The sequence below is a fragment of the Sebastes umbrosus genome, chromosome 18, assembly GCF_015220745.1.
Source record: "Sebastes umbrosus isolate fSebUmb1 chromosome 18, fSebUmb1.pri, whole genome shotgun sequence".
In the NCBI taxonomy this organism is placed as follows: Eukaryota; Metazoa; Chordata; class Actinopteri; order Perciformes; family Sebastidae; genus Sebastes; species Sebastes umbrosus.
The window spans coordinates 11343849-11358940 of record NC_051286.1 but is presented as its reverse complement, the minus strand read 5'-3'; the positions used below and the strand labels follow the sequence as shown (position 1 = coordinate 11358940).

Below are 15092 nucleotides of genomic sequence, written 5' to 3'. Positions count from 1 at the left end.
GAATCCACCCACACTGTGGAGATTAAATGGCTGAGGAGGAGAAAGTGCTCATCATCTCTCTCTCTCTCTATGGGAAATAAAATCAACACTTTTAAATACAAATACCTTGCACTGCCAGTCAATTTGTGCTCTGTGGTCCCAAAAATTATATTAAAAAAAAACACCCAGAAGAGACTAGATCCCGGATTGTCCACGGCCACTTCCAGATGCCATCTTTTCTTTTCCTCTTTCCACTCCTCAAGTGCGCTCTGCGTTATGGAGACAGATTGGATTGTATGCATGCAGGGCAAAGTCAGTCAGTGTCGATGTGGAATAAAGACTGCCACCTCACTCACTCCGGGTTACTACTGTATCTCGATCTGCTCTCCACACAGAGCTGCACACTTACTTACACACATACACACACACACACTCACACACACATACACACACTTACGTACGTACAGACACGCGCATGCAAGTCGATGAAGATCCAGCCCCCTGGATCCTGTGTGCATGGGATCGCCTTTTAAAGAGACACTGCAGTCCAACAGGATGGAGCTGTTGAGTTGAGTGCAGGTGGAGGCTGGTGGACACGTCCTGACATGTTATTAACATATAATTGCAGAAATATAATAGAAGAAGAGATGGAGTCTAACTGAAGGAACAATATAGTTACATGGGTTAACACCATACACTTCCAAGCAACACACAAACACACACACTTATCTTTTTTGATATATTTACTGTATTGTTATTATATATATGTATCTTGTCCTAATTGTTTTGTTATCACTATTATGTAGTCATATTATTTCTTTATATTAATCTTGTCTCTATAGGTGGAGGCTTCAGATAAGCCCAGTGTTTTTTTTTGCCTCTTCCTATATTATTATTATTATTATTATTTTTTTGTTATGTTATGTTTTATAGCCTTACATTTTGCAAAACAAATAAACAATAAACAAACAATTCTTGGCTGCGTTTAGGGACTTTTGAAGCAGCATAATTTTGAGAAATACAAATTTAAAAAAATTATAAAAGAACGGTTAACTGAGTAAATAAAACATTTAAAAATCAAAAATAGATGTTTAGGGCTTTATTTTAGATTTCTGCTAATATTTTTATTTGGTAAAGGGGACTTACATGAACGCCGTAACTAATATGTTTTTTTTTATTATCAATTATTCAATAAATATTCAGAAAAATAATAAAAACACGTCTATCACAGTTTCCCCGATCCAAAGTTGATGATAGCCTACTGACAAATACTACAATACAGTATTACTCTGTGTTTTATAATATCACTTGTGATTTTGGTCTATTTGTACTTAATTTGTACTTTGTATTTGTATATGTATGTATAAAAAGAAGCATTATATGTCATTATATAATAATAATAATAATAATAATATAATCATCATCATCACCATCATAATAATAAGCATAATAATATAACAATAATAATAATAATAATAATATAATAATAATACCATTTATTGTATAGCACGTTTCTTAACATTACAAAGTGCTTCACAACAAGAAATACAATTAAATAAATTGCAATTAAATAAATTCCCTCAGCAATATATATAAGTAATTTTTTTAGAAGGGATTTAATAAGGAATAGGGATAGATGTTGCAGATCTTATCCTAAACCCAGACCTAATATTTTACCTACATGATGGTGCTTTACAATAACATTTGAAACATAATAATAATAATAATAATAATAATAATAATATAATCATCATCATCACCATCATTATAATAAGCATAATAATAATAATACAACAATAATAATAATAATAATAATAATAATAATATAATAATACTATTTATTGTATAGCACTTTTCTTAGAATATATATATATATACATATATACATATATATATGTATATATGTATATATATATATACATTTAGAAGGGATTTAATAGGTAATAGGGATAGATGTTGCAGATCTAATCCTAAACCCATACCTAATAGTAATAATAATCACGTACTCTAACATTCATTTATTTATTTTTTAATTCACATCACTGTCATGGTGCTTCATTATAAAGGTTGATTGTGCCTTTAATGAGCTCATCAGGTTGTCAATCACGCCTGTCACAGCGATCAGACCACGCCCCCTTTCTGAGTATGACGTCATCCGGTTTATTAGCCAGAGATAAGGGGAGAAATCCTAGATGGTCCTCCGTCCTCCTGTAAGTGATGCTCTGGACCTCCCCCATCCTCCTCTTCCTCTTCCTCCTCTTCTTCCTCCTCCTCCTCTGAATCAAAACAGCCTCGTCTTCTTTGTTTGCAGGGCTGCCTGCCTTGCAAGGTGCGCGTCCAGCTGCGCGTACTCGCCTGTTCTGTGCAGGAATGCGCGTTCACAGCTGACCATAACAAGATATCATTTCAGTATTACTACACGGATTCATTCCGTGCATGTGGTGCATGAATGCATATTTTATTTTGGATTTGACATCACAAGTATATACTATTATTTTAGGATATCATATTTATTCCCTGCTAAAACACTAAATATACAATATATTACTCTTATGTCTGTGTTTTTTAGGGGTGGGGGTTCTTCATCACACTATATACCAAGCTGACATACATGCCCTCTAAAAGGTCGGACATTATTGTTCAACTGTGTTCATTGACACACATTTAACCAGGCAGATTGGTACAGCACACACACACACACACACACACACACACAGCAGCAGTCTGTGGTCTGTACTGTACAGGATTACAGGCAGATAGTCGGTACACGTACCACATATTGTGTGATGTTTTTTGTTCCCTTTGCATCAAAGAGAATACCTGATGCAGCAATTTGGCTCCTGCAGAGAACTATAGAGTTAACCGCTCACTGGATGTACAGAGGGAGGTTAGGTTGTTGTTAGAGTGTGTGTTTGTGTGTGTGTGCGCAGAAATACTGTATCAAATTTTTCATCTTTAAATGACTTTATATCATGCTAAACCTTTAGAATATCTGACTTCAGTGCATTCTTATAGTACATTTAAAGATTATTTTATATTTCGCCATTGGTGATCATTCAGTAAAACATTGAATTTGTTTAGTTTCCTTTTTATCGTTTAGATGACCTGCACATGTTGAAACCATCTCATGACCAAACCATTTACCTAATAATAGCTTTAAAGAAATACTGCATTGCTCCTGCCTCTGTACATTGGACTGCCTGAAGTACATTTTTTGGTTTTCTTTTTAAAGATTTCAACCTCTTTTCTTCTTGAGCACCAGCATTTGATTATAGAGTGCATCCCATTGAACACACCTTTATTTTTCTGCACGCCGTAGACTGTTTTTAGGTTTAACTTTCATTTGCTTTTCCATCTGGGTACATATATGCATGCACCTGCACATTTAGAATAGTAACCTGATATATGTATTTTCCAGCTGTCCTGACAAAGTGTCAACACGTGTCGGCATGTGGAACGAAATAAGTATCAGACGTGTGTCCCCTCGATACCCCGCCGCAGTATCTCTGGCATTTGGCCAATTCATTCTGCACCAAGATAAGACAGCTCACCCTAGTTGCCCCTCTGAGGGCCACAATAGTGTTACACAAGGACACATTCATGCACACAATCAAACACGCGCTACCCCGAAACCATTATTCTTCTTTTTCTTAGGACACATTCAACCCAACACTTTATAACCTCTTTCAGGTTGGAGCAAAGTAACATAAGAGTTCAATTCAAGTATTCAACATACTGGTACTGTGACCGTGTTCTCTTAAAACTTGATATCATCCATGTCTACCAGACGTTCTAACCTCAAAGTTTTACAACCTTATGACTCAAAATTGACCTCACATTTTAGGACATCTTGTGATTTATCCAAAAGGCTAAATTGAATGTAAAAGCAGAAGTCATAATGTTCCTATTTTTATCCATTTTTGTTCCCATTTTGACTGACAAGACAACAAGAATGAGACAAAAGGTGAACTGTTTCCCATCTCATCAGCATGGGGGTATCAAGACTGTGGTCCAGAGAGGATGCAGACTGCGACCACCCCTCTAAGCCAGCGTGAATCATCCAATTAAGACAATCACAAAGCGCGGCGGCCATCTCTGTTTGCTTCTGATGTTTCCCCCAAACAGCATAATGCTCTGATTGGATTAGGGGCCTCGGCATAAGGCGTGATTGATTTTTCTTTAATTGAGAATTATGGTGGGATAGATGGATAGACTTGGGGCCTTGCTATCGACTCAAGCGCTTTTTAATGATACACGTCATGTTGCGTGCATCCGTGCACACACCTGCACACACACTGAGCCATTCACTGTCCTTTAAATCTAATGAGATTTTATGTTTACTCTTGTGTTTTTGTACGTTTGCTGCTTGGTACAAACACAGTATCTTATATAAGAGACTTGGTTTGGATAGTGTAGGTGCTACTCGGTGTTCTGGCTGTAGCTGTCAGGGCGGGCTGGTCCAGGCTGGAGTGGTGCACTAGAATGACCTCATCCTTGTATGGACGCAATAACAAACCCTGTAGCAATGGGTTGCCCTCTGCTGCCACCTACAGGCACACAGGAAGAAGTTCCACAACAACACAGACTGAAAAAAAATCTATCTGCCCTTTAATTAACTAAAATACAGATGTTTATTGTTTGTCTTCCAAAAATGAGATTACCCATCATCCATTATATTACAGTTTAAATGTAATGTAATGTCTTTTTGAAGACAAGATGTTAGTTTTGCACATCAATTTGGAGCGAGAGTCATACAAATACATTACAGAAATCAATATACCTATTTCAAATATTTTTTCATGGCTCCAGTATTATTTTTTTGTCCCATCGCAGAGAAAAAAAATAGAAGAGACTCCTCAGATGCAAAAAGAATATAACTCAATGTGCAAAAACCAAATGTCAAAACAAGAGGACACTTTGACATTTTGTCACCTTTGCACTTAAAATAAACTATTTTTGCACCTGATGGGACTATTTTTGTGTCTTTTTGTGCATTTTTCAAAATCAGATTTAACGGTTGATCTTATCTTCTGAAAATCTGGATTCAAGAATGCAAACTCCCCTTTTCATTCATTTATTTTTATTATATTGAAGTGTTTTACTGCAGTTAGCAGCTTGCAGTTGTGCATGCTATTGCCTATGATAATACAAGACAGTATCCAAGTAGTACAGTGTTAGAAATAGCAACTTTAGTCAAACCATTTTGGTAAAGTCCGATTCAAAATCAAGACCAGTTCTACTTGATTAAGAATCCAGACCTGCAATACATCAATGCCAATCCAACAGCTACTGAGCTCCATAGATGAAAACTTGGATTAATATCATGCACTTCATTTTACAGGTCCGCAAATTTCATGGTAATTAGGTGATAATTAGCAAGTAACCTATTTGAAATTTCTTTGGAATTACTGCCAAATTACCCCAATATTTACCTCAAAATTGATCAAAAATTACTTTATTATAAACATTATTTAATAATTATATGCTGAAATAGCATATAATGGTTAAAATAGGGCCCTTAGGCTTGAGAAGCGGCTGTGCGCTGCTCTTCATCGGAGGTGGAAAACCAAAACTAATATAAGACACTTCTGATCAGGTACAAATCTCACCATTGTGTGACTTATTGTCTACACAAATGTAACCTGGTAGCTAAGGTAATGATTCAAGGAGATTTTAAAGACATTTCAAATTTGCTAATTATTATCTATTTATCAGCAGACATGGAAATAAAGCACATCAATTAACTTTGTTTTCTATTCCTGGAAATGCATTGAATAAATTAACAGCTATTTATTACTGCTTATTGGGAAATAGCGAAATACAATTAATAAATAATGTTTATAATAGATAGAAAATAATAATAAGTCCAGAGTCAAGTCCCAAGTCAAGACAGCCAAACAAAGTAATTTTTGATACATTTTGAGGTAAGTATTGGGGTTATTTGGACGTAATTCCAAAGAAATTTCAAATAGGTTACTTGCTAAATATCACCTCATTACCATGACATTTGCGGACCTGTAAAAGGAAGTGTTACCCTTTTTAAATTCATACCAGGTGTTATACAGCTAAGATGTAATTATGAAACTGCACAGAGACTGATATTGTTTCATAAAAACAGGAAGCGCTTAAGAATATTTAACCCCTTTTCACTTTTGCCCACTAGAGGGCGGTAGCCAGCTACTCTGAGGGACACTTCCTCTCTCTGAAGTGAGCACCTGTTATCCTTGTGGTTCACACATGTTGGAGAGGTTTCCATCCTCTTTAGAATAAATAGTCCACAAGGGGGAGAGAGCACACCTCTCAGAAACAGTACAACGATGTAACACACAGGCATAAGATAACAGGTATCTAGTTTTGTTATATATTTACAGGTCTTTCTTGGATGTATTGGGGCCTTTTATATTTCTGCTAAACAGGATTTTCTCTTGTGTAGTAGTTAGTGAGGTACTGTGTTGTCTGGAGGTAACTATGATTATCAGGCGGTCAGCAGTGGATGTTAGGTGTTCTCGTGTTTCTTGCTGTGACTGCGATCTCCCTTCATCCAGTATGACTCTGTTTGCATCTCCATCAGTCTGGAGACGGTCCTCTTGAAGGCAAAGATCTCTTCCTTGGCTGTGAACAGAGTCAGGCGCTCCGCCGCATCCTGAAGAGAGGAGCCGACACCAGGGTTAGCAGCTGATACACACTCAAATCAAATTTAAATTGAAACCAATTTGGGTAGGGCTGTCCCCTCTTAGTCGATTAATCAGTCGTTTTGGTCTTAGTCGACTGAGATTTCTTTAATCTGTTGGTCGTTTTTTATGCTTTTTTTCATGCTGTATGACTTAGTTCTAAGAAACTGATGAGCACATCTCTGGTAAACACAAGATGTGCTTTTGTGTGATTCTTTGTAGAGAAAATTTGGGATTAAGGCTGCAGAAGGCTGCCTGTTTGATTCCTGGATATCTGTGTGAGAGCAAGACCCTCTTTTTCAGTAAATACACTCACATAGTCTCAGTGAAACTCTCCTGAAAACGTAAAATAATAAAATAAAACGTCAAAAGCAGCAAAAAAAAATCCCATCTGTGAAGAAAAACTTCCCGAACACTCACTTTTCATCACCTCAACAATGATGTACAATGTCAGTTATCAAGTCAAAAAAAATCAAATGACATATTGACATAAATTAAGTAACATAGTCACATGATATGTACATAATCAGTAAGCTTATGTAATGTTTACATCAAATATTAATCACCATATGCTGCTGAAGACCTGTTCATGATCATGTTATTGTAATTCTGCGAAGCCCCTTTAATATGTTTGTTATTCACACACTAATAAACTAATAATCAACCAACTGATTTGAAGTGCAGCCCACTATGAGGTGAACTGAGCTGTCACTTAAAGAGAAATCTGTGATTTTTACAATTATTTAGATTTTGGGAACAGCATCTATGTTGGTTGTCATGATGTAGTTTTACCCCGCTGAGGCCCAGGTCGTCCAGCAGCTGTCTGTCTCGCTCATCGTCCCCTCCAGTGTGGACGAACAGCCGGTCTAATGGAGAATCCGCCAGCAACACCACTCTCACCTGCGACACAGAGGCAATAATATATTATTAATGATTAAGTAATCAATATTAAATAAGAGCAGTTAGCCATTCATTCATTACCTCCTTAAAATGACAATCCTTATATTTCTAATGAATTTGAGGTGTTTTATTGCATCCATGACAAGATTTAAGAGCATATTGACTTTTTTTTCTTCAAATTTCCTCTTTGACACGATAACAAATTGATTGATAAAATTACAGTTCATGGGAAGTGAGCCAATATGAGGTTGGCACTCAGCTTAAAACTGTATTGAATGCAGTGGTAATATAATACAGTAATATTACATTTTGCAGAAGCAAATAGTGTAGTGATTTACCATTTCAATTTCATTAGTCACTTCTGTCATCAAGCACTTATTTTTGTTTTTTTGAAGGGCATTGTAGACCTTTATTATATAATCAACAGTAAAGAGATGTGAGGGAGTGACATGCATCAGAAGCTCCCAGTCGGATGCAAACTGGCCACGTTGTGGTTCAACATGTTCTTATCCTAACATGTCACATATTGCCGCTTTGTCACGCCCCTTGATGTCACTTTAGGTTCAGGCAACTAAACAACTTAGTTAGGTTTAGGAAAGAAATACATGGTTGGGCTTAAAACTACTACGTTTGTAAAGTGAAAATGAAAATTAACGTTGTGAACACGGGATATGAACGATCAGCTGATTGTTACGTGAAAGTAAAACTTAGCGCACCCTTTCGTGTCACTTCTGGTTGCAAAAAAACAAGACGGCAACAGCCAAAATGTCAGACTTGAGGCTTCAAAATTGTAGTCCACAAACCAATGGATGACATCACGGTGACTATGTCCACTTATTGTACAGAACAGAAATAAGCTACACCACTTTCTTAAACTTCAAACCTTTAAGCATTGATGCACATGTGATATGATGGTTTATTTGTCTATTTTTCAGCCCAATTCTAGTTTGTCAAACAGACGGAGCACCTTGTTGTCGTAGAAGTTGTCTATGAGGGTGGTGAAGCGTCTGGCCTGGTCCTTCAGGGTCAGCGTCAGCACAGGAACGTGGCGAATGAATACGGTGTCAAAGAGCCGTGCCATTTCCAGGTAGTCGCTGGCACCCAGAGGCTGGAAAACAAGTGAGCAGGTTACATGAGCTTCTACACTACAGCAGCACATCACAATGCTGAGAGGAGATAGTTTCAGTGTAGCACAGCAGCCTTGTAAACACACACACACACACACACACACTACGGATGTTGCAGTCTGTATGTTCGGCCTGAAAAACTGCCAACTTGTCAAAAGGCTCAGGCTGATGTTCAGTCCCTGTCCTTGGTTCTTTGCCATTCAGGATGATTGCTCTCAAAATTAATGTGGACGTGCCAACATCCGGCGTACAGTCAGAGAGAAGAAGAAGCCTTGAAGCTCAGATGCCTGCAAGAGCTCACCGCTGTCCATCAGGCTTGAGACACTACACACACTGCGGTTTACTGTACCATACCGCTTTATTTGAGGCACAATGGGCTCAACTATTCACTAAATTGTCAATAGACTTGCTTTTTGACATTGAGCAGAAAATGGGACTGAGATTGAGGGAAGGTGATTCAGTTTGAGAGCAAAGGCTTGGACAATAAGTACACAGGAGGGAAGAAACCGAATAATAAAGAGGGAAGAGAAGTGCTTTGAATTTGAGCAGTTTTGATTAGTGGTGAGTGGATTCTGTGTGTGAGAATGAACCGTGTGTGTGTGTGTGTGTGTGTGTGTGTGTGTGTGTGTGTGTGTCAACTCCATTGCTCCATTCCTGTATCGTAACTATATTTTTTTGGAGATGTTTTTTTCATTTATGCTGTCTTTCTCTTTTAATGTTCTTTGTGAACATTTTGAGAAAAATTAAATATATATATATATCTAAAGATTAGTATTATTGTTGAGAATATTTGTTATTGTGTTACTCTTGAAAACGTTGTTTTACAATTACAGAATTATAAGACAAAACAAACCAGGATAAAACACTCACTCTGCCACACAGCTCATCAAAAGTACAGTCGGCGATGGAGCCGCAGGTCTTTGCCAGAGTCACATCTCTGCCCAGCACTGTGAGCACCCGAGGGCCCGTAACTATGGAAACACAAACCCCAAAAAATAACTGACCCTCATATCATACAGTTTTTATCGTCACAATAACAATTGAATCATTTTATTTAAAAAAATGTATAAAGGAATGAAAGCTACAGTTGATTTTAGACCACAGAAGTCAAATCCTCCTCATTTCAACCTTCTGTTATTACATTACAAAGCAAATTTCTCTACAGTGTGTCTACAAATGTTATAAATATACGGGGAAAAAAAACAGCCAATTTCTAAACTAGAAATAAACCTTAAAATTTAACAATGAAAACTGAAACTGGTGGCTGAAAGAAAACAGCAACGGCAAAACCCTGATCCAACGTTTTAAAACCTTTAAAACTGAATTCAAAATCCAATTTCAACTTTTCTGAACTTGAGGCCTTAGGTTTAGTTTAGCTCTAAAGCTAAATGACAAGTGTCCTGGAATAATACACAACCAAGCCTGTTAGTTTTGTGTAGAAAACTCACTTTGTTTTGTTAAAAAAGACACAATATGATACCAAACGGTTTAGGTCTGTGCGATATGGAGTAAATCAAATATCACAATATTTTCGACCAAATACCTCGATAATCGATATTTCAACGATATTGTAATTGACTATTTGTGCTTTCACAAAATATTTACATGATGAGATTTTTAATAAATAATCATCAGTAATGTGGATATAATGACTAAGTGAGTATAAAGACAAATAATATACAGCTAGAACAGCCTGGTAAGTTTAGAAAATGACATCACTTTACTGTAATGTAGCCTTTAAAACCAGGAAAAGACAACACTTACGCCATATTACGATATCCAAAATCTGAAACAATATCTAGTCTCATATCTCGATATCAATATAATATCAATATATTTCCCAGCCCTGATACTGTTGCTATTTATACTCAATAGAGCACCAAAGCTGGAGCGCCTTTGTAGCTGAGTGGGTACAGTGTGTGCTACATTACCGCGGCGTCCCAGGTTCAATTCCAGCCTTGAGAGCTTTGTTGCATGTTATACCCCTCTCTCTCTCTCTCCCCCCAGTCTGTGTCTCTACACTGTCATATAAAGGCAACCCCCTTTTCCCCCAAAAAAACAAAAAATAGAGCCCTAAATTTGTGGCTGAGAATCCCCAACAAATGCACTATTTACTCCTGTTTGCTTCATTTCTCAAAAACAAAGTATATATTTGTAAGGTTCATGTGGGGATGAGAGCCACAGGGCAGGGAAGTATTATGAGACAGGAAAACAAATTGTAAGGTTTGGCCTTTTCCTTGGTTTTGTGTGAAAAGATATCCTTAAATGTGTGAAACAAATCAGATGTTATCACAGTGGATGAGCACACTGTTGCACAGATAAATCCAATTACATAAACTTTATTGACCGGCTGCTTATGTTTCAAAACATTAAAGCTGCTAACTTTGAGCAAATATGATAAAAAGTTAAAAATGGTCACTATAATCTGAAAAAAAAATGATATTCCTCTGCCTGATTCTGTGCTCCTGATGGCGTTTGCAAGATATCAACGTGCCCCAAGGAAAACAAATCAGAGCCGAGGAGTCTCTACAGCAGCTGTCGATCACTGGGCAGCGCTGATTAAATATTAATTAATATTCTGTTACTGTAATGTCTATTTCTCGCCTCAAATGTTTCCAGAGACATCTTGTAGCGTACTGTTTAGCTGTAAAATAAGAAAGTTTGCTCTGGCCCGTGGGCGGTGCTCGGTTTTGTCTTGACTGTTTTCAACATGGCGGTCAGGTCACATGTAGAATTTATGTAATGGAGTAAGATGACTGATGGACAAGTCTTCTATCTTCCTTACCAGTCTTTTGACTTATGGCCAGCTCCTCAAACAGCGCATCCATGAAGGCCTCCGCACCAGGCTCCCTTGTGCTGAACAACACACACATACACACACACACACACACGCACAGACACACAGGCAACGAAACAGAGAAGACAAAATAGGATATGAAATTAATAAAGCTGAAGTGGCCACATCAAACGATGGCAGAAAGGAGAGCACAGGAGGGGGGGTACTTAGCTTTTCACTCCATCAGTAATAAACAGGATGTTAGGCTCTAAACACGAGCATTAGCCTGTGAATACACATCCAAATTAGACGGTAAAGTGTGTGTGTGTGTGTGTGTGTGTGTGTGTGTTTTAACTCCAGGTAAAAGTGTGTGATGCGCTCTATTTACATACAGTGAAAGGACGAAAGCACTTGAAAGCTCCAACACAGCGATGAGCAACAGCAGTGTCATTCATACCTTGTTTGTTGTTCCTAACAGCGTATACGTAATGACGAAAATAGAAAGCTAGCTTTTAAAGCTCTACCATTTCTCATATTCTATTGATTCCTCTTTCGTTCTTTTCATGGATCTCTCAAGGTAATGTAGGTCTTTATAAATCTCCCAGTCTGTTTCTACCCATTTATCCATCTGTTTGCCTTCTCTTTCTGTCCTTTAAAAAAAAAAAAATCAATCTCGATGATGTGCACAAACATTTCCTGTGTGTGTGTGTGTGTGTGTGAACGTGTGTGTGTGTGTGTGCATGTTGTGGATGCAGGTTAATGTTGACTCTTTACCAGACCTCTGCACAGCCTCAGAGCTGAGCTGGACTGCAAACAGAGGAGCAAATGCGACCAATATTAGTGTGTGTGTGTGTGTGTGTGTGTGTGTGTGTGTGTGTGTCTTACAGGTAGTAGAGTTTCCCTGCTGCAGCGTTGTCCAGCCTCCTGTAGTCAATCCCAGAGTTTAGGCAGACGGTGTGGCAGTACTCCTGCGTACGCACAAACATGAAAAGTCGGTTAAAGGTCAAATATTAAACGCTTTAACGCTAATTAATGCTCTGAAGAAGGCTCCGTGCCAATTGTGTCTATTGTGATGTGAGCCAATTAAACAAGTGAAATGTTAGTAATTTTGTCCTTCTTGATTTTGAAATCTTGGATGTGCTACCCTATCGCATTTTTATGCTTATTGGACTTTGGGGCTAGCACTCCACTGTGAATCCCATTGTTGAAGCGCAACCTCCTTTACCAAAACATTAGTCAAATATTAAAAGTATGCCGGTCTATTTTAAAAGCAATGCTGGAAGGAAAAACTTCTGTATTTATGATGTGGTAGAAAAATCTGAATATTTAGGTTATAATTATTCTAATTATAAGTTAAATATAAAAGGAAAAATTTGTTGTTTGGTGTTTTGTTTTGTAAGTGACGTTACTGATATTTGTCACGTGTTTTTTAATTTTTTTTTATTTTAGTGTTTTCCGTACTGATGTTACGTTATACACAGCCTTTAAACTGATGAATACGCAATAAGAAAATTATTAAATATCACCAGACCTATCCTTTAAATCTGATTTAAAGGTGATATTTAGTATATGGCACATACAAGTTATCAGAGAAGTATTGAAAATATGGAAAGGAAATACTGAAAATGTGCACCATACAAATGGAATAAACGTCAGGAGGCCATCAGATTAGATGCTATCATTTAGTTTCAGATTGATCGTCTCGTGGAAATTTTTTAGATAACTGAGTTTGTCTATTTTGTTTTTCTTATGAATTAAATTCTCATGTTTCTACATGATTTTTGAATCTTACCATGTAATGCTGTAGTATGAGCCAACATTATAATACAGTACTCTACTGCTCATCTTTCATGGACAAAGAGCACCTAAGAAGCAAGTGAACAAATCCAACACAGAAGGCAGTAGACATCTTTCTCTCCTCTGACAGCGCCGGGATTTTTGTGTCACTTCTTCATGGTTTATTGAGCCGCTCTATTGTTCCTGCCGCTATTCAAGTGTGTTACAGCAGGGGTGAACTTGCGATGCGGGGTTCAAACTTTTGCAGATAGTGTAAAACGTCAACAGGATTCATGTCAGGGAGTGCACCGCAAACTATAATCATCATCTCCACCATTCTATCAAAGAAAAGAAAGGAATTGCATATCATCCCATCCAAGCCATTGCCGGCTGACTGAGTATTCGCCGACAGCTCCGGGGAAATTATGAAATCAGTGAATTTCTGCCACTGGCCTCCTTAAGCTGCAGGATAATTAGTAATCATCACAAAGCAAGGGGACGGAAATACTCTATTCTTCTCCGCTGTCAACTTTTTATCTCCGTGTCCGCTCACACAAACGGGGTTCCCACTCTGAGCCAATTGGCTGAATCAGGCTTAATAACAACCTGACAAACTCGCCCTCCCCCACGCACAAAAGGGAGGTGTCATTTCATCAACCTACTGTGACCCCACCAACGGGTAAATAGTCCCTCCAAAATGGGAAAAAAAAAACTTGTCACTATCGCCGGCACATCATTAGAGTCTCAGTTTGTCTTTTCTCCTGCCATCTTCTACTCCCTCCCTTTATGAAGTGGCTACGGTAAAGGCGGCTGATGCGTTTCTTGACGGAGAAGCGAGGTACAAATAAGAGAGAGGAAAGAAGGAGGAATGGAAACACAATCAGCGATGATGATTCCATTGGTTATTTATAATCAGATAAGGCTGAGGCCTCGCGGGTCATTACTTGATTATCCATCTTGAGGGGATTGTCAAGTTCTCACTCCTCCAAGATTTCATCCGCCTACACAGTGTGGTCTCCCCAACCCACTCCACCGTCACGCTCCTCTCACAGACTCCAGTCCTCGCCCGTCTACTTTACAGTCTCAGCTCCAACTGTCCTTTTAGCTTATTCTGTATATTGCTCTGTACAGCTGGACAACAACAATCTCATAGAAACATCTACTTGTCAAGTGTACTGTTGGAACGATGAGGCGATAACTTGATTATTTAATCGACAATTTTGATGATGAATTTGTCGTTTTGAGCAAAAATAACAAACATTCACTGGGTGAGAATTTTCTGCTGTTTTATATCGTTGTAAATTGATAAAATCTTTGGGTTTTGCTTTTGGGTTTGTTGGACAAAACAAGCGATTCAAAGGCGTCACCTTTAGCTCTGTGAAATTGTGATTGATTTTTTTTGTATTTTCAGACATTTTACAGGCTAATCAATTGAACAATTAATCAAGAAAGACCGCTTATGGCGAGTGGGTGGGGATGTGGATGGGTCCACCAACACAAGACTTTTAACCAGGAGACTGGAGTTTTCTTTTGTAAGTGTGTTTGTTTCTGTACATTATTTACTTCTTCGTTTACATACTTATTTTAAGCCCAACCATGACGTTTTTCCTAAACCTAACTAAGTGGCTTTGTGTCCTAAACCTAACTATCGACGTTACCTGAGTTTTGTCGCGTGGCGTACAAATGAAACACGAAAAGCGGCGTACAAATGACTGAAATGCGTCCTCATGACACGTGTAATGTTGGTGTAATGTTGTGCTATTTATACACCTTCCCATGAGACCGGCTTGTTCTCTGTGTCACTCTGTTTAGTCTACAATAGCTAAAATCTAAGTAAATTCTTAAAAGAATTTGCCGATTTAT

The 15092-nt window shown here is 37.9% G+C and overlaps 2 protein-coding genes across 2 annotated transcripts in view; both read right to left on the bottom strand.

Annotated features, from left to right (window-relative positions):
• foxo3b (forkhead box O3b) overlaps positions 1 to 457 on the bottom strand; it is a 53267-nt gene extending 52810 nt beyond the window's left edge. The window contains exon 1 of the mRNA XM_037750023.1: positions 106 to 457. The gene's annotated coding sequence lies outside the window, so the exon portion shown is untranslated. The remainder of the gene's footprint in view (positions 1 to 105) is intronic.
• Positions 458 to 5605: 5148 nt separating this feature from the next.
• The window catches only part of afg1lb (AFG1 like ATPase b), a 31511-nt gene continuing 22024 nt past the window's right edge, over positions 5606 to 15092 (bottom strand). Inside the window, exons 8-13 of the mRNA XM_037750032.1 lie at positions 12339 to 12421; positions 11463 to 11533; positions 9548 to 9648; positions 8518 to 8658; positions 7443 to 7550; positions 5606 to 6622 (exon numbers count right to left, since the gene is read on the bottom strand). Of these exons, the coding sequence (XP_037605960.1) occupies positions 6476 to 6622; positions 7443 to 7550; positions 8518 to 8658; positions 9548 to 9648; positions 11463 to 11533; positions 12339 to 12421 (651 nt within the window). The 3' untranslated portion in view covers positions 5606 to 6475. The remainder of the gene's footprint in view (positions 6623 to 7442; positions 7551 to 8517; positions 8659 to 9547; positions 9649 to 11462; positions 11534 to 12338; positions 12422 to 15092) is intronic.